Source organism: Prunus mume, linkage group LG3 (genome assembly GCF_029339155.1).
Source record: "Prunus mume cultivar Tortuosa linkage group LG3, ASM2933915v1, whole genome shotgun sequence".
Classification (NCBI taxonomy): Eukaryota; Viridiplantae; Streptophyta; class Magnoliopsida; order Rosales; family Rosaceae; genus Prunus; species Prunus mume.
The window spans coordinates 3,651,853-3,669,849 of record NC_142700.1 but is presented as its reverse complement, the minus strand read 5'-3'; the positions used below and the strand labels follow the sequence as shown (position 1 = coordinate 3,669,849).

The 17,997-nt window shown below is 37.4% G+C and overlaps 4 protein-coding genes across 5 annotated transcripts; 1 reads left to right on the top strand and 3 right to left on the bottom strand.

Moving 5' to 3' along the window:
- Positions 1 to 272: 272 nt before the first annotated feature.
- Positions 273 to 2,215, bottom strand: LOC103324941 (heavy metal-associated isoprenylated plant protein 28). Its single transcript, XM_008227057.2, has 3 exons — positions 2,097 to 2,215; positions 1,440 to 1,515; positions 273 to 922 (listed from the first exon to the last, which is right to left on the bottom strand). The coding sequence occupies exons 1-3, from the start codon at positions 2,100 to 2,102 to the stop codon at positions 513 to 515; spliced, it is 492 nt and encodes a 163-aa protein (XP_008225279.2). The 5' UTR covers positions 2,103 to 2,215; the 3' UTR covers positions 273 to 512.
- Positions 2,216 to 3,531: 1,316 nt separating this feature from the next.
- Positions 3,532 to 4,195, bottom strand: LOC103324985 (uncharacterized protein At5g01610-like). Its single transcript, XM_008227108.2, has one exon. It carries the CDS (start codon positions 4,187 to 4,189, stop codon positions 3,782 to 3,784), a length of 408 nt encoding a protein of 135 aa, XP_008225330.1. The 5' UTR covers positions 4,190 to 4,195; the 3' UTR covers positions 3,532 to 3,781.
- Positions 4,196 to 4,604: 409 nt separating this feature from the next.
- On the bottom strand, positions 4,605 to 8,537 carry LOC103324940 (POLLEN-EXPRESSED TRANSCRIPTION FACTOR 2). Of its 2 annotated transcripts, none has more exons than XM_008227056.3 (2): positions 6,426 to 8,537; positions 4,605 to 5,959 (listed from the first exon to the last, which is right to left on the bottom strand). In XM_008227056.3, exon 1 carries the CDS (start codon positions 8,248 to 8,250, stop codon positions 6,622 to 6,624), a length of 1,629 nt encoding a protein of 542 aa, XP_008225278.1. In that variant the 5' UTR covers positions 8,251 to 8,537; the 3' UTR covers positions 4,605 to 5,959; positions 6,426 to 6,621. The 2 variants fall into 2 exon arrangements, with proteins under 2 accessions (XP_008225278.1, XP_088905306.1); XM_089049180.1 differs by having other exon boundaries at positions 4,605 to 5,323.
- LOC103324984 (uncharacterized protein At5g01610-like) lies at positions 4,649 to 5,158 on the top strand. Its single transcript, XM_008227107.2, has one exon. It carries the CDS (start codon positions 4,649 to 4,651, stop codon positions 5,156 to 5,158), a length of 510 nt encoding a protein of 169 aa, XP_008225329.2.
- Positions 8,538 to 17,997: the final 9,460 nt, after the last annotated feature.

Below are 17,997 nucleotides of genomic sequence, written 5' to 3'. Positions count from 1 at the left end.
ATCTGAAAACTCAGACCACCAATAATATTGTTGCATGAGTAATTATTTTTAACAACTTGAACTACAAATCTCTTACTCAGAACTCAAATTTTGCCGTTCGTTATGAGCTTATATTAGCTTAAAATGACTTCAGCTAGTTTATTATGGGCTTTCAAATTCTATGTACATTTAGAATTCAGGTACAAGGCCCAAGGTGAATTGGGAGTCACTATTTTTCAGAATGGGAGCCCAATATGCTTGGTGTCTTCTCCAGATGTATAAAATCATATACGGAACCAAATAATTATATGTCGCCACCACTCTGTATTATAATAATATACATGACAACACACCGTATTTACAAAGGTAGTGAAGAAGAAAACCTTCAAACTAAAAAGTTATGCCACCACGTCATAGAACTGTCGGTGCATAAACAACTGACGCTAACATTCTTATTAAAAGATGAAAACAAAAAAGCTGGAGAAAACCACTGGCATATATACATATCTTAATATGTTCACATCACAGTGAATTCACATTATGGAGCAAGCATGAGGGTTATCGTCACTGAACGCAGCAGTGTCCTGCTCGCTAAAAATGGTGGAGTAAGGAGGAGGTTGATAGTAGCCATGCTCATGACTTGTGGAGCCATGCTTGTAGTAGTTGTAGGAGTAGGATGAATTAGGTATTGAGTTATAGGTGATGATGGGTGCTTGCTTCTTGTAGCCATGATGATGATGATGATCATGATGATGATCGTGTGGCTGATGTTGACGGTAGTATTGGAGATTATTGATGTTGTGGTATTGTGGATTGCAAGGGTAAGGCCAAAGCTCAGCTCTCTTTCCAGTCTTCCTAACTGCTTTCAACACTTTTTTTTGGTCAGCCCATCCCATTACAGTCACCTTCTGCATGTTGACGTCTACATCAATAGCATCCACTCCTGCCATACATACAGTTAATTAATTAATTTACATAATAACATTAGAATCATGACAATAAAGCATATGTACGGTTAAGTTAGTTGGCTAAATCGGTGTATCCGTCCCTTTACACTCAAGTTTATTTCCCCTCTTCGCACATGAGTAGTTAAAAGATTACAAATAATCTTAACCAAGGGATTAAGCTAAGCTGAGTATTTTATAAGGAGTAAAATCTAGTTTTCGATATTTTTTAAACCAACATGCTACTTGTTATATTGTACCTTGTCGATCCTTCTTACTTAGAATAGAAGGAAAACTTTTGGTCTTGGCCTTGATCTTTAAGTAATCTCTTTTACTAATCAGTTAATATTATGTGACGTACTTGTCCGTTTCATAACCCACCAATCATTAGAAAGAAAGTGTTAAATTTCTGCAGAAGTATCTCTTCTCAATAACTTGTATTAATGCTAGAGATGGAGCGACAAAAAAGAAGAAGAAGAAGAAGAAGAAGACAAAAGCACTTTTACAAAATTATACCTTTCAGCTTTTTCAGAGCTTTCCTTATCTTGGTCTCGCAGCCAGCACAGTCCATGTGCACTACGAGCTCTACTATCTGCACAAAATTAACAATCCAGATATTAATTACAATTCAATTTACTTGACAAATCCGACCTAGCTAATAAATTTTAAAAAATAAGTACCTTCTACCAATGCAGTTAGTGTGTTTAACTTCAAAAATAAACAACATATATATATTTAACACGCCATGCAGAACTTCATGCTTGTACATACTGTTCTTGGATTGAAAGTTGTCCAACATATATATCATCTTAATTTCATTTCATGCGATCAGTATACATATGCCTGAATATAAACTTGCGTATATATAGTACAGAAATGCTATCATGAAGCATAAGCAAGTACTAAAGTCAGAGGCAGAGCTACAATTCTTAGTATGGACAATCAAAACTTGAAAATCACTTGCGCATAACTTTCTCATCTTCAACTGAAAGCACTAGGTTAATTGCAGAAATTGTATTGTTATGACATATGTTTCGTAGTATATTACGAGGGATTTGTGACTCCTTCCCTGACTGAAGTACATGCATGAACCTCATCTCTGATGTATATGTCATCATGCATGAGATGAGACAAATATAGACAGATAGAAAACCAAAAAGAGTTGTTTCTCACCGTCATGTTGGAATAAGATATATCTCTGGTCTCTTTTGCAAATTGGTTCGTACGTTTGAGCCTCTAACTTCTTGGAATGAGAAACTAAAATGCAATTGCACTCAATATATATAGACGGCAGAGATCTTTGTCCCAAGATATTTGATAACTTCAACGCTGCTGCCTGAGCTAAGGCAAGATAAGTTAGAATATTTTTTTAAAACGAGTAGCCCCCACAACACAACTTTCTTTTATATCTTTCGTTGTCTTCTTCACCATCGATCTTGCTTTCAGTGAAAGTGCACAGCAACTGCTTAGAAGTTGATGTGCAAGCCTTCTGATGAGCTTCAAATTTCTAATAACCTACCTATACAAGTAATATATTGTCTAAGTAAGGACTTAACCGTGTTGGTCAAGTCACTCTGGTGTGTACAGGAAATAACAATGGATATTTATTTTATTTTTTTAATTGCAATTATTAAACCAGTTTGGCCGTCGCCATAGTTGTTAACGCCATACATATAGTCATCATCATCGTCATTATTATTAAAATGTTTTTAATTATCGACATCATTATGTATATAGCCATTAATTAATAAATATATGCATGGATAATGGATTCCATCATGTATATCATCTTTACAACTTTATTACATGTCACATGTGCAAGTTGTTGTACTATAATGCTCGTGGATAGACATAGCCCCGTTGGTAAGTTGGAAAAATGAGTTACAATTAGGTCGTGTTCCTTCGTAATATATATATATATATACACGGCCTATAATAACTCTCACATCTCACAACGTGAACACTCTCGGTGTCTAATGTATCGCTTTCTTATCGAATAAACTATTTGTAACATATTTACTTATCATAGTGTAGTTTGTAAATGAATTTTCTTATCTTTATTTTAACGAAAAATAAGATTGTAAATATGATATATGTAGCCTCAATTTTTTTATTAGCCAGATAAAGAAGTGATACCATATTTGATAATAATATGGATATTGAGATTCGAGAAGGAGAAAAAAGGAGTGGGCTTGACTTGGTCTTCAAGTCCTGGTTCCCGGAAAGAGAGAGAGGGAGGTGGAGTGGAGGGGAGGTCGGTGAAATATGCCCTAGTAGAGGCCTAGTTGCATATCTTTGCCTTGCAGGACCATATAAAGTGAGATTCCAAATTCATGTGCACCGTGATCCGGGACTTTTAATTTAAGAAAACGACTTTTGGTAACAATCCCTTTCTAATTGGTACAACCGATATCTGTCCTACGTCTGAGCATTTGAATGAGGAAGTTGGACTTTATATATTTAGGAAATTATCTACGCATTATAATATGAGTAAGCGATATATTTATATTTATAATGAAACACGTGTTATAATATAAGTGGTTGGTGTTATCATCGTGATACTGAAAGATTTTTAGTTCATACATTTAATTCATAAAGATGATTTGGGAACAAAACTCAAAATCTACACCTTATGGTATTGATTATCATCAACTTAATTTTTATTTTCTAGTAGGATACCACAATCAGAAACCATATCATGATACAGCCCTGGATTTGGACGAAAGCGGTGGGGAATTGAAAAAAAAAAAAAAAAAAAGGAGAAATTATTCCCCAAGTAAGGAAATGAAGTTGTAAACTGATGATATGTAGGCACCTACGGGACCTTGGCTTGCTTGCTAGCTAGTCAACAACATGTTCTACTGGCCGGCAGCAAATGCCTCAACTGGAAAAGTCTTAGTAATGCCGGCAAGGCTCTTGAAGTTGATTTTTCCGGTGGGCTGATCAACGATGATATCGCTGACTGGAGGCCAGAGCATGAGCTCCTTAGCCTTCACTCCCTTGAGCTTCTTAATTCTCTTGTTTTCAATATAGCCTTTAATTTCAGTGTCATAACTCACAAGCTTACTGATCAATTTGAAGCTGTGCTCAACCTTCTTCTTCTGGAGGATCCACATGTAGCCGGTGCACCTCACAAAGCCAACTTCGATCACATCGGCAAGGGGCAAGAGCCCTAGAGGAAGATCAAACTCCTGGAGCAGCGCAGTTGCTAATGCCAGTCCCTCTTCATGGCCCTTCTTGACAATTCCTCCTTCCTTCTCTGCCATGACTGAGTGTCTTTCTTGCTTGCTTGCTTAAAGTTTCAAATGAAGCAGTGAAGTTGTGGGTATGTTTGGTTGAGGCAAAGGGGTTAATTTATACAAAGTTACTACATGCATTGGGACAAATTTCAACAGTGTGCTTAAGTTGGATGGCCATTACACACCTAGTTTTAATCGATAGTTAATCTTAGATTACAACATTGTTTCAGTTCCAAGTACAAAGCTCATCGATACGATACGCCTACTTTCCCATACTGAATTTGGGCAGCTCATTGTCTGGTTGCAATTGTCTTAAACGAACAGGAAGAATAGGACCCAACAAAAGCAGCAACATGGTGGTGAAGACCACAACACACTTTGGGGCCTCCAGGGCTTCATCCCATGGATCATAAAATAAGGATTTAAGAGAAATTTTGGGGACTACTACAATGAAAATTACCTTGGTTTCTCCATTCTATTTGTCCCATGCATGCAGTAACTTGGTATAAATTAATCCCCTTACCCAAATGTACTTACAACTTCACTGGTTTTCTTCGAAACTTAAAGAAGAAAAAGGGTTCAATCATGGCAGAGAAGGAAGGAGGAATCATCAAGAAGGGCCACGAAGAGGGACTGGGGTTGGCGACCGCGCTGCTGCAAGAGTTTGAACTTCCACTTGGGCTTTTGCCCCTGGCCGATGTGATTGAAGTCGGGTTTGTGAGGAGCACTGGCTACATGTGGATCCTCCAAAAGAAGAAGGTCGAACACAGCTTCAAATTGATCAGTAAGCTTGTGAGTTATGACTCTGAAATTAAAGGCTATATTGAAAAGAAGAGGATTAAGAAGCTCAAGGGAGTGAAGGCCAAGGAACTCATGCTCTGGCCACCAGTCAGTGAAATAACTGCTGATGAACAGCCCACTGGAAAGATTCACTTCAAGAGCCTTGCTGGCATCACCAAGACTTTTCCGGTTGATGCATTTGCTGCTGGGCAGTAATTGCACGTTGACAGCCAAGCAGGCCAAAGTCCAGTAGGTGCCTGAATTTCATCATTTTACAACCTCAGTTCCTATTTGGGGAAGCTTACTTTTCTCTTCTTTTCCCCATCCATTGCTTGTCCAAATCAACGGCTTTGTTTTGATAAGGTTTCTGATTGTCGTAGCCTGCTAGGAAAATAAAAATTCAGTTGATGATAATTAATACCATATGAAGTGGGTTTAATGACACCAGATAGGATGGAAACAATACTTGCACAAGAATAAGCTCCTAATCAAATTAATTCATCATCAAACGAATTGCCTATTCAATCTCACAACAATCCAGCAAATGAACATTAGCTATGAACATTTTACGAAGTACAGGATGCACTTAATGGGACACATGGGTCATAAATATGCGGTGAACCCCATCTGCAGCAAAGTTCATAGATTTAAGAGTTTAATGATTTCTCTTATTACAAAGTTCATAAGAAATTTTGAAATCTGAAAATTGCTCCATTTACAGCTAACCAGTAAATAAATTTCGTCTCGCAGGCAAGATGTAAGCAGTTAAATGAAATCATAACAAACAGTTTAAAGAAGGTGTGTAGAAGCAACAAAAACAGGGGCAGAGCAAGAAATGCAAATTCAACTGCCATTTGTTTAAGAGTTAAGGCATAATGAAGCTTACTTAAGTGATCAGCTCAGCCTTACTCATACAGCAAACCTGCATTGCACTGATTCTATGGTTTCATTTGACCATTTAGTTTGCTTAGCTGTTTAGCCTACTCATAGTGTAAAAACAGAAACTAATACACCTCACTGCACCAGAGAAAAATATAAAGAAAAACTTGGTTTAGGGAGAGAGATTAAGAATGTTGTCGAGAAAAAGCAAACAGCTTTATATTTATCACTCAAGAAAGTTTGGACAGATCAGAGTTATGGCTAGTTATCTAGACATGAGCATGAAATGGCCGATTAAAGAATATGCACCAGGTGAAATTTCTAGAAAGATGGTTCTGAGAAAATAAGTTCGCTGCCAAGAAGATTGAGGTTCGATATAAATGCCACTTAGCAATTGCAAAATACACGATGAAACATAAATATGCCCATAACTATTAAAGTTCCCTAAAGAACAGCCAATACAGTATTGTATTGTGTTCTTCATGACCGAATCCAACCCACACACCCCACCCCACCCAAAAACGAGCCAGGTAACATAAAAAGCAACAAATATGTAGAAATGATAAACCTTCGAGACAAAAGAATTTCCTTTCTTAATAATAACCTTTGTAACAAAAGAATGAGGTCCCATTGGAAGAACCAGTATGTATTATAATGTAATTGCCAATCTTCTGTTTCAAAACAGGAGAGAGCTTGTATAATTGTATCAGATGTAAGATTAAAAATGTCACTTTGATCGTGCAGTTGGAAAGGCATGTGAGCATATTCCACCGATTCTGGTTTCACCATGTCAGAAGTTCTCACACAATCCCAGAGTTGAACACATGTAATTCCAGTAAGACATTGTACCACCCCTTCTCAATTTCCTCCTCTTTTACTCGATGAAGGAGAAGAGTTTCAATAATTAAATCTTCCCAATCAATACCACGTGCTCTCTTTCTCTTCTTCGTACTATGTACATCTTCAGTAGTGCGAGTATCGATACTGTCACCAGAATGAGCATTTAATGGATGCATAATTTTATCAATACGCAGCTTGGCAGCATTTATCTTTTCTCTCCTCTTCTTTACAGTCACGCAACCATTAACAAAAGATGGGGGCACAACATCCAATCCTACATCTTTCTCCAATATCTCCTTAAGTAGAAGCCTCCTGCTCAATGCAGACTTTCCATTCCACCACTCTGTACAAGCATGGAGCTCAAAACCCCGCCTCTTTTTCCTTTCACGAACCTCTTTTAACCCCCCAGACGACTTAACATTCCCAACCTCATCCAAAAACTTTGAGTACATCATGGATAAGCATTCGTGTGAAAGTTTCAGCTTATCCACATTGTCAACACTCAATGCGCACCCACCATCTTCTGCCTCAAAATACCGAGACTGGTGTGCAAGCTTTAACTTTTCCATTTCTGTTTCAGAATCATCTTCAAAGGACATCATATCAGTCCCATCTCCAATATCTTTCCTCAAACAATCTCTAACAACATCTCCCAAATCCAACCCAACACCGCCCTCCGAATCCTTCTTCTTACTCGGCGTTGACATTGCCTTCCTCTCCATATACTGAATCACAAACGGGGCATTCTTAACCACATTCTTAACTGTAATATCCTTCCCCCAAGGCAAGGCTTGTGCAACCTTCACAAGCGCCTGTAAAAGCTCCCTATACCTCAACCTACTAGTGTGTACAACAGCATGGATTTCCTTAGCCAATTCCTCAATCCTAACGCTAATACCATTCAACTCCGCCACGAGCACCAACACCGCCGCCACAATTGGAAGCGGCCTACGCCCGGTGGTCAAGAACCACTTCATGGCACAATGTATCAAAAATATGCCCTGTTTTTTCATTCTCTGCACCTTATCCCCTTCAACATCAGCGAAACTATGCGAATTCCTAAGCGTCCGCTCGAACAAGTTGACAATATCGAATTCTGGAAAATTGGGTTTTTTCAAATCGAGGAAATTAACAACCCGCATGATCATCCTACCAAGTTCATAGGCATCGGAGCCGATCACCGAAGCAACCTCGGAGATCGGCAAGGACTTGTTATCTCTTCTCATGCCAACATAGGAGCAAGCACCAACGAAAACATTGAACCAATTACCTTGGCCGTACTCACCTTCGGTGATTGTCGCAACCATTCTCTTGACGTCGTCGGATTCGGAGGGCGAAAATCCCAGCCTAAGCGACACGTCGTCGATGAGCTTTCTTGCCTCGTAGATTTTGGTCTCTTTGTAGCTGTAAACGTTGCCGGTGCCGGTGGTGCCGACGGAGACGAAGGTGCCGGTGGGGCCGTTGATGCCGCCGTACTGGTCGACCAAATTGTCGTACTCTTGGAGCCGTCCGCAGGTGGAGCAGGCGAGGTTGTTGGTGATGTCGTCGCGGATGAAGGTCTTGCCCTTGCAACTGATGCAGATGGGCATGTTTGGGTCGGTGATTGAGGGGTATGTCACTAGACTCACTACTCACTATTGCTGTGTTTGGTTGGTGAGAAAATTAGGCACTTGAGAAGGAAAATTTTGAGTGAAAGTTATTAAAAGTTGTGCAATTTAAATAGCATATGGTTTGATAGTCCACAAGATTTTTGGTATTTATGCCGGGAAACCCTTTAATTACTAGGAAAGGGCAAACCGGAAAAACGAAAGGAAGAAAGAGGGAGACTTTGAGTTGAAGTATCAATCGGGTTTTTAAGTAGAGAGGGATGAGTCGGTGAGGCTCGCCAATTTCTACAAAGGGCTTTTTCATTTGCTTTAAAATATATTTAATACGTATAGCCGACCGGCTATACTACTTATTTAAAAAAAAAAAAAAGATATTGCCTTCCGGCTATACTACTTATTTTTTAAAAAATGGTATAGCCGAGCGGCTATACAGTTCAAATATATTATATTTAATAAGTCGAGCCGCAACGGCTATACCATTTATTTTTAAAAAGACCCAGTATAGCCGGTCGGCTATACTATGTATTAATAAAATTATCACAGGACCCCAGTCTAGCCGCACGGCGATACTCTTTAATTATATTATATGTAATACGTACCGCCGCACGGCTATACTATTTATTTTGAAAAAGGTCCAGTCCAGCCGCCGGCTATACTGCTTACTAAAAAAATAAAAAGGGCCCCATGTATAGCCGAACGGCTATACTATTTTAGTATATTATATTTAATCCGTACAGCCGCCCGGCTATACTACTTATTTAAAAAATTAAAAGGGACCCACATATAGCCCGGCGGCGAAACTATTTATTTTTTTAAAAGGGACCCATTTCTTAAAAAAGGCCCGGTACAGCCGTTCGGCTATACTATTTAGGATTATCTACTGCACAAGGACTTAGATGCAGGGGAGAATAGTCAACATTCCATTGATATGGCATATGCACAAGTGGTATCTTGCAATCTAATACCTAAAAACGTGATCATCTTCAGTGTTTTTAATCACAGAGAGAGAGAGAGAGAGAGAGAGTGATGTATGATATGATGATGCATCGATCTGTTGTTGGCCGGCAAATGAGTGGCGGTATTAACTTGTTTTGAGGCCAGGCTCCAACACAAGGTATGTAGCTAAATTGGTCAATTTATTAAAGCTTAAAAGAGCTAAACAAACAGATTGATGAGGATCTAAGAGATGAAATTTTATACACTTTTAAGTATATCTCCAGCTGATAGATTTAGTTTAAGTAGCAGCAGAGATGATGGTCGGTATTTGTTATTTCTGATTAGTGAAAAGGAGCACAAACAACACAAGTTGGTCAAGGTACAAGAACCCAATTACAAAACACAACAAAAGAAGCATCACACCACAAATTACAAATTACAAATTACAAAACAAAACAAAACAAAAAAGAAGCTTTTGAGGTCCCATTTCCCACCCACTTTGTTTAATAACACAAAAAATAAACACCTTGATGCTCTATATATATCATACCCTCTTCCATTCGAGTCTCTACTACAAGCCTAACATTTTCAACCAAAAAAAACCATTAGAGAAAAATGCTTTTTAGGTGGAGATTTTGTGTCTGGTTTGCACTAATGCTGCTGCTTTTATTTTCTACTTCTGAAACTCGTCCTCTTAATCCAAGTTTGGGGAAGAAGAGCAACTTAACCAGTTCTGGCCAAGCATTGGCTGGAAGTGCCAGGGAATTACTCAACGTTTGGTTGCGAAAACAAGACGCAAACCAAACTCGTTACAAACCCAAACGAATTAGCCCGGGAGGTCCCGATCCACAACATCACTCCAAAGTTGACGACTATACAACCTCAATGAGAGAGCTCGAGGGCTCTAATTAGCATATATACATATGTTTCGGTTTCAGGGTGTACCTTTCATTTTTGGTCGAAATGAAAATCGGAAACTCTGTTGAAACTTGAGGGAACTTTTTATGATCGTTGAGCATCGATCATGGCATAGAGAAGTGTCATGTAATGAATAATTCATGTTTTGTTCTTTTTTTAAAATAAAAAATGTACTGTTGATGGTTCAGCAGCTGCTGAGCAATAAATATATTACCTGAATCCATCTTTGTTTGTTTGTAATTTTGTTCCTTTTTCCAGGTATATTATATATAAAATGGTAGGGAGTAGAGTAAAGAAGTATCGCTTTCTCAAAATCATGATATGATGGGAAAGAAATCTGCAAAACAGAATGTTTTCTCTTTCATAATGAGGATTACTACAAGGATATTATATATGATTGGCTCACAACATGCACTTTTAAGTTTTATATTATTAGCAGCCAAAAACGAAAGCTAATGCTCATTTACAAGTGACAATTAAGGATAAGATAAACTGTACTAAATATATTATTCAATTTCAAATGGTGTCTTATCTTGCTTTTCCAACTTGAATTCTGCATATACCGGGTTCTACGAATAAGTTGCTTCAAGTCACATCAGAATCATAAGTCAAAGCCATCAGCGTTTGATCTACATACAAAGCTTGAACTTGTTCTTTTGCAGCATAAGTTAACATAATCTACAAAACAGATACCTCTGCAATTCAAGATTCCCTCAAAACTTACGTTGTGGGGAGGGCTTTTTTCACAGGGTTGATCTGTTTGTTTTTTTTTCTTTCAATTTGCACAGTCAATATGAAGCTTGCATTGCAAGTAGGTTCCCCTATTATCTTGTTCGTGTGATCATTTTTATTTGTGTTTATGCTTGAAGCACCTTCAATATTCAATTGAGCTGCTTTTCAAAGTGTTATACAGAGAAAATGCAACCATCATCGCTAAATTAACAAAGTCAAACACCCGTTAGTACTTTTGAAATATATAATAACTGCACAACAACAAAAAGAAGCAGCACAGTTGTTTGAGTTTTGAAGCCATGATAAGTAGTTGCATATATAAATCCACTAGAACACTTGCAAGTAGAAGTTCGAAAAATTAAAGTCTCAACTTTCCTTAGTGATATTATATATATGGTGAGAAGCTGACTGGCTGAGAGTTTCAAATTTAATCTTGCAGGGGATGGCTATAGCACCCAATTCTCAGTCTCAGATATCCGATGCCTTGATTTGTGAAAGCCAAGCATGGTAGGTCCGGATGGATTTGTCTAGAACCTTAAAAGCAAAACTTATATGTACTGACAAATTTTAAAGCTTTTGTCCAAAGTATATATATGAGACAGAACGTGGACAAGGAGATCATGCCCCATAACAAACAGGAAATGCATTAAGTAAAGAGGAGCAAGCTTTTAGCCTACCTTCAGTTTTCTGGCATTATATGAAAAGAAATGCATATGGATAATGGACACGAGGGTTATGTAGAGTGCGAATCCCACATCGGGAAAAAAGGTTTGGTGCTTGAGCCTCAAGTTTCCCATTATTGTGATTCAGAAGCCTTGAAGACTTAAAAGAAGTTTGTTTGCTTGCTCTCACTTATTCTCAACTTTAGGCCATATTATCCTCTCAATTAACTTATGGAGGCAAGTAATATACTGACCAAGGCTTGTTCAGTGCCAGTTCCGCAACATAAATTCTGTGAAATTTCATCAGAACATATCTTTTGACAGATGCTAAGCACGTTTCATGAAAGAAAACTTTTAATATTGCTGCTGCTGATATTATTTTTTCCATTGCATCAAGCATCTAACCAATTAGAAGCGAGAACAATGTCTAATCTGCTCATTAGCAACAGATCTTCATTAAGTTGTTCTCTGTTTCAGCATTTTTTTTAAGATTATGTGTATATATGTACGGATTTCTATTAGGATTTAGGAACATAATAACACAAGATTGATTAGAACAAGTAACAAATTAAATGGCAGCAACCAAACCAAATGCAGAGCCAAAGTAATATGAAGGAACAGAACCAACTGAGTTCACCTACTCAAAACAACCAAATTCTCCCCATTGAGAGGCGAAGATGAAGAGAGAAGCAGATTGAAGGAGAAAAGAAGAATTCTCCAATAAGTATTTTATGTTAAGGATTGGTTACATATTTCTAATCTAGACAACATCTAATGAATGCAATCTAAAGGCAAAGATCAAAAATATGTAACCAATCCTTAACAATTAAATACTTATCGGAGAATCAATCTACACGTATCTTATACATGGCTTATCCATAATCCATTGAGGTCATTTCATATCCGAGGTGGTTTCCATTAAACTGCATCCAAATGAGAATGGGCGGGCATCAACATAGATACTCCACCCATTATAATTTTTTTCTAGCTAGTTTTAGCTCATCAGCAATACGATGAGTTACCTCATTAACCGTCCAAAAATATATTAATCCATTTGTTTAAAGTAATTAATTGTCGTGTCATCAACTGTCAACCGATCACAGTGGTAATGAATCTGCATGGAATATGGACCACGCCACTAGTTTTGCATTGGAAATTTTAATCCGTGTGCGGCTGTGCCGACCTTCGTTTATCCAGTTAAGATCAGAAAGAGGTGTTACTTTTTAAAGCCCTAATTATAGTATAATTAAGCCTCATCTGCATGGCCAATGCTAATCTGATCTATACGTGACAAGGTTACAATAAATTAATGCAGAGATGACACAGGCTTGGCCTTAAAATCTTATTAGTGATCGAGACAACTGAAAAACGACAACCAACACACGTATAAATTACAATACGACAGCTACTGATTGCATAAGAATGATATGTACACGGTACGCCACCTCCTCCACTAAGTTATAAATCAGATAAAGAAGAAAAAATACAGCAAATAAATACGATGAACAACAAGTATAAATTGGCACAAACTGGTGTAATTATTATGAACACCTAGCTCTCGAGCAAGCTACTTGCAAATGATAATTATGAGAAGAATGAGGAAATTTAATTTTGCCTGCTTCTTCATGTTGTGCATAATTGTGGTGGTCTTGCTTCTATCAGCAACAAGTGCAGAAACTCGGCCTCTGAGGAATTATAAGTACAAGAGCAAAATATCATTCCCAGGATTAAATCAAGGTAGCATGGCAACACTTGTCCACCACAGATATTATGAGGTGCCGATGAGAGTGAGCCCTGGAGGACCTGACCCCCGTCATCATTAAATCAACTTATACCGTTATACGTGTGTGTATATGGCGGTTGTCTTTGATATATTTGGATGAAAAAAATAAATCAACTGGCTCAAGTGGTTAAGAATATTAATTTATTCTTGTACTTGAAGTTTTAGATTCGATTTCCTACTCCCCAATATCACATGTATCAAAAACATAAATAAATGCACTTTTAATGGAAATATTGTTACTCAATGATAGATTTAGCTTGTATATTTATGGAGAAAAGTGTCTGTTGATTAATCGTACCTTATTGCAAAATGGCGCATATAGCACATAGCAATCCTATACCTTCAACAACAAGCTATATATATATATATATATATATATATATATATATGACCTGACATAAGATATGGTACCTAACTCTAATAAGTATCATTCTTATTGGAAATTTCCACTAGGCTTGGTAGAGTTAGAAGTGCTAGTGTGGGACAATCCACTGATATTATATGCATGCATGCCTATGTTATTAGAAGAAGGTTTGGAATTTTGAGTTCTATACATATTTTTGAAGATATATTGTAGTTGTTAACATGTTAATTATGAACCAATTAACAAGAATTTTGTCCCTTGGAATGAGTCTAATAGAAAACCGGAATCACTAGTTATATAATCGGCATGAAAAGATTAAACTAAATGTAATTAATATTTTTAATTAATTGACACATGAGTAATACAGATCTTTATCAAGTTTTGAAAGATACATACCAAGATAATAAAGACAAGTATGAAAGTAGTGAAGTCATCAAGAATTATTGATATTATATTTCAGAACTGACTCAACTGCTCATTTCATACACCACTCTCACAAGAAAAGAGAATCCTCTGTATTGAGGATCGATGGAGCCCTGTGAGACCCCAACGCAGAGCAATTCCTTTTTCTCATAAAGGTCGAGTAATATGGTTGGACCGCTTCACTCTAGATGGTGTGACATCACACACAGTGGAGAGAAGGTGATTAAGCTTGGATATAGAGCATACTTCGCTTGGCCATCATCTGATTCTCCACCTAGTTCTCAGTTGTGGACGCACTTTGAAGTCAGCCAGTTGCCTCAGCTCAATTTGTAGGACGGTCAAATGAAGAACACAAATTGTGGCTAATTATTTTTTGGTGGGCAGCTATCACTATTAGCAGCGGTAGTAATAGGACAACAGACAAGATGGACACAATCTCAGTTTTGGAAGTATTTATTATGTCCACGCGTGCACAGTTAGCACACTTTAAAATAAGTAATCAACTAATTAAACTTTTATTGGCTTTACGGTATTTATATTACGTTGTTAATTATAATTGAAAATTGCACACATTCAAATATAATTTAAAATTATATAAATATAGTCATAATCCAATTAGTCCGTCGTCATCGATTGGAAACGACAACGCACCACAAGGGATCCTCTCATAGATTGAGCCCCCCTTTCCATTTTTAGGTAAAGTATCACAACTTGGTTACATAAGTAGGTTGACATTAATTAAACATGCACCAATTAAAAAAAAAAAAAAGAACTTATTTGTTGAAAGACATGTAGAATGACATATGGGATGACAACAACAACGATTGGGAGTCCAATCACCTTCCCTAATTATGGTTTTGTTTTTCTTTCCATCTGCAAGGATTGACGAAATTTGGACCAATTCAATCCACTTTTAGAAAGAAGGAAACTAGTGAATTGCAGCGTATGTAGATAGGTGTTGCTCCAACTCGAAAGCTTCTCGGGAAGCAAGTGGTCTCTAGAGGTTGACAAGAAGTATGACACCCTCAACTCTCTCTCTCTCTCTCTCTCTCTCTCTCTCTGTTTTATTTTTTATATAAGTGATATTAAATAAAGGGATAATCGAAACTAAAACCTCGGTTGCACGGGTTAAATCTTTCTTCTTAGTTCGGGGAAGGGGAGGGGGGGTCTGCCTAGGGCCACAACATTTCTATTTCTTAAAATATGCAACAAGTACTGTATTAGGTTTGGTTTGTCTCTGTTGTTGTTATGTCCTCACTGGGCTCTTCAAGTTCAAATTATGTGCATTTTGACTGTGGAAATTATGCAGGACCCAAATTTACTATTTACTAAACCCATCTTGTGATTTCCTGACCGGCAAACTTAGTATTTGCTAAGCCCAAACCTGAGGATCCGGGCCCAGTTAGTTAAAGGTGTTTTCTTCATTTCTCATTTTGGGCTTCATACAAAGCTTATGCAGCATGTTATATCATTTTTATTACACCTCCCTCCCATCCTCCTCCTCATCTTTTCTTTAATCTCATTCCCACTCCCATTTTCATTCTCATTTTCTTCTACTCCATAACAAAAAAATGAAGACAAGAAACTAAAATTGAGATGGTTATCAAACATACACTAAACTAAAAAAAGGAGGGAATTTTTCATACACACAATACCAATATGCCATGGAAGTTCGAACTTGAGATTGATTTGGAAGTCAAGGTTCTTTTTCACTAGGCTAGACCTCATTGGCAAACTACCGTTTTAAATGAGGCATAAATAAATTATTTATTTATTTCTTAAATCCAAAACTATTTCCTAAATCCTTTTCCACAAATATTTAAAATAAGAATTTTAATTCCAAAATTCCAAAATTATGTATTAAGATGGGGCTTCCTCTGCCTATTTAAATTTGGGTTGTGGTAGGATGAAGATTGGGATGGTCATGGGTACGAGTCCAGACCTTTTGTCATATGATGACACACCTAAATGACTCGTCACCAAAAGTGATGCCTGCTACACATCAAACTTTTCCCTTTAAAAATTGATATGGGTGAAATACAAGAGGAAGTGCACAACTAATATTTAATCACAAATTATTCTTGTCCACTAGTCAAAAGATGAAGTACTAATATTTAATCACAAAATATTTGAGTTGGCCTTAAGAGATTAAATACATGAAATGCGTGGGTTCTTGAGAATGAAACCAAAATTCTTAAGAGGCTTGAATAGCTCATGGGAGAAAATAAAAGAAACGTTTGCTGTCATGTCTCAGATCACTAGCTGAATATTTTAAGAAATTTGGTAGGATTGTGCAGTAGCCCACCAAAAAGCACGACTTCCCTAAGAAAAATAAAATGGAGTTGAAGACAAATGACAGCAAATGGCCAAATGTTGAACACTAGAAGTGGGCAAGATACATTAGTATGCGGCGTATATCACAAAGATATGCTCAGTGGTTTGCCCTACTCCTTCAAGTGCAGCTTGTACAAGAGTGTGCATGACTTAGAGCACAGTGGTTTTAGAGGAAATGCATGAAAGAGTAGGGCAAAGAGGAATGAGAAAATGTTGGCAACATTAGAGACGTACCATCATGGATCTAAGAATTACATCCATGTCTCTACATAACTACTTATGCTGTTAGGCTATGACTTTGAACTCCGCATTCTGTAAAAACAAACTTCTTATTATGTATCGAACAATTTTTCAAGAAAACGTTAATCTCTAATAATATATAATTGATCGGGCTACTAGTGTGATGATGGCACCCAGCCATTAAGCATATATCACAAAGATATGCTCCCGAGGGGTCAAAGAGCAATATACCAGAAGATATTTAATATAGCAGCAAAGTTTGAAACAATATGATTGCACAAAGCCGAAGTTCCACATTGGATTTGTCAGCTTGTGGACGCCGTACCATAAACACTAGTCTAATCAATCGACCAATCTCTCTCTGCTGAGATCTCTTGTGCAGAGCCGCTCCATTAGATATGAAGCCTGTGCGAAGAAAGATTATGAGGCCCTATATGTATAAGTTAAACAACAATTTTTCAAATTTTAAAATTCATAAATCATAAATTAAATAGAAATATGTGGCATCAATTACATTAGGACCTACAAATAGAATCAAGATCATCATTCATCTATTTTCACATACTCACATTCATTCAATCTTCTTTTACATACAAAAAAATACACATACCCACAAATATAATATAATGTTAGGCTTTTAAAAACATTTGGAGGCCCCTAAATTTTGGAGGCCCTGTACGGTCGCACAGCCCTACATGCCATGAGCCAACTCTGCTCTTGTGCTAGTATAAATTTGGGCTTGTCATAGAAGGAATTACACTACTTTCTGCTTAAGTGCTTCTGCTTATAATCAATTAAGCGCTTAGCTAGCAATCTGGGCATCAAAAATCAATGGCTGCAGATTCAAGTCTACTCATGAGAGTTTCAGTGCTGATGGTCATGCTTATTTGGTCAATGCATGTCAGTGGTTTGGAAGCAACAGATTCTTATGGCGGGCGCAAGACCATGCAGAAGAGTAGAATTGATAATGATTCTATTTTACGTGGATTAATAAGTTATGATTTGTCTAGAATGGGGAAGAAGCAGCAGCAGTATAACGAGTACAAGAGGATGAGCAGGAAATTGGAGGGTGACAGAAAATCACCAGAAGGGTCAAACCGTCAGCCCAATAATTCCCTCCAGCATTGAGTTGTAAAGCTCAACTTCAAAACAAGTGCATTACTCCTAGATGCTTATTTCCACACATTCATAGAAGAAGCTAATTGCACCAATTGATCGACTGGTTTAAGCAGAAGGTCATTTCATGCGTTTTTCTTTCTTTTAGTTTCTGTTTCCTTCTTCTTGGTATTAGCCAGTAGTGTTAGATTCTCCATCATTTTGTTATCTTAGTTTTTCCA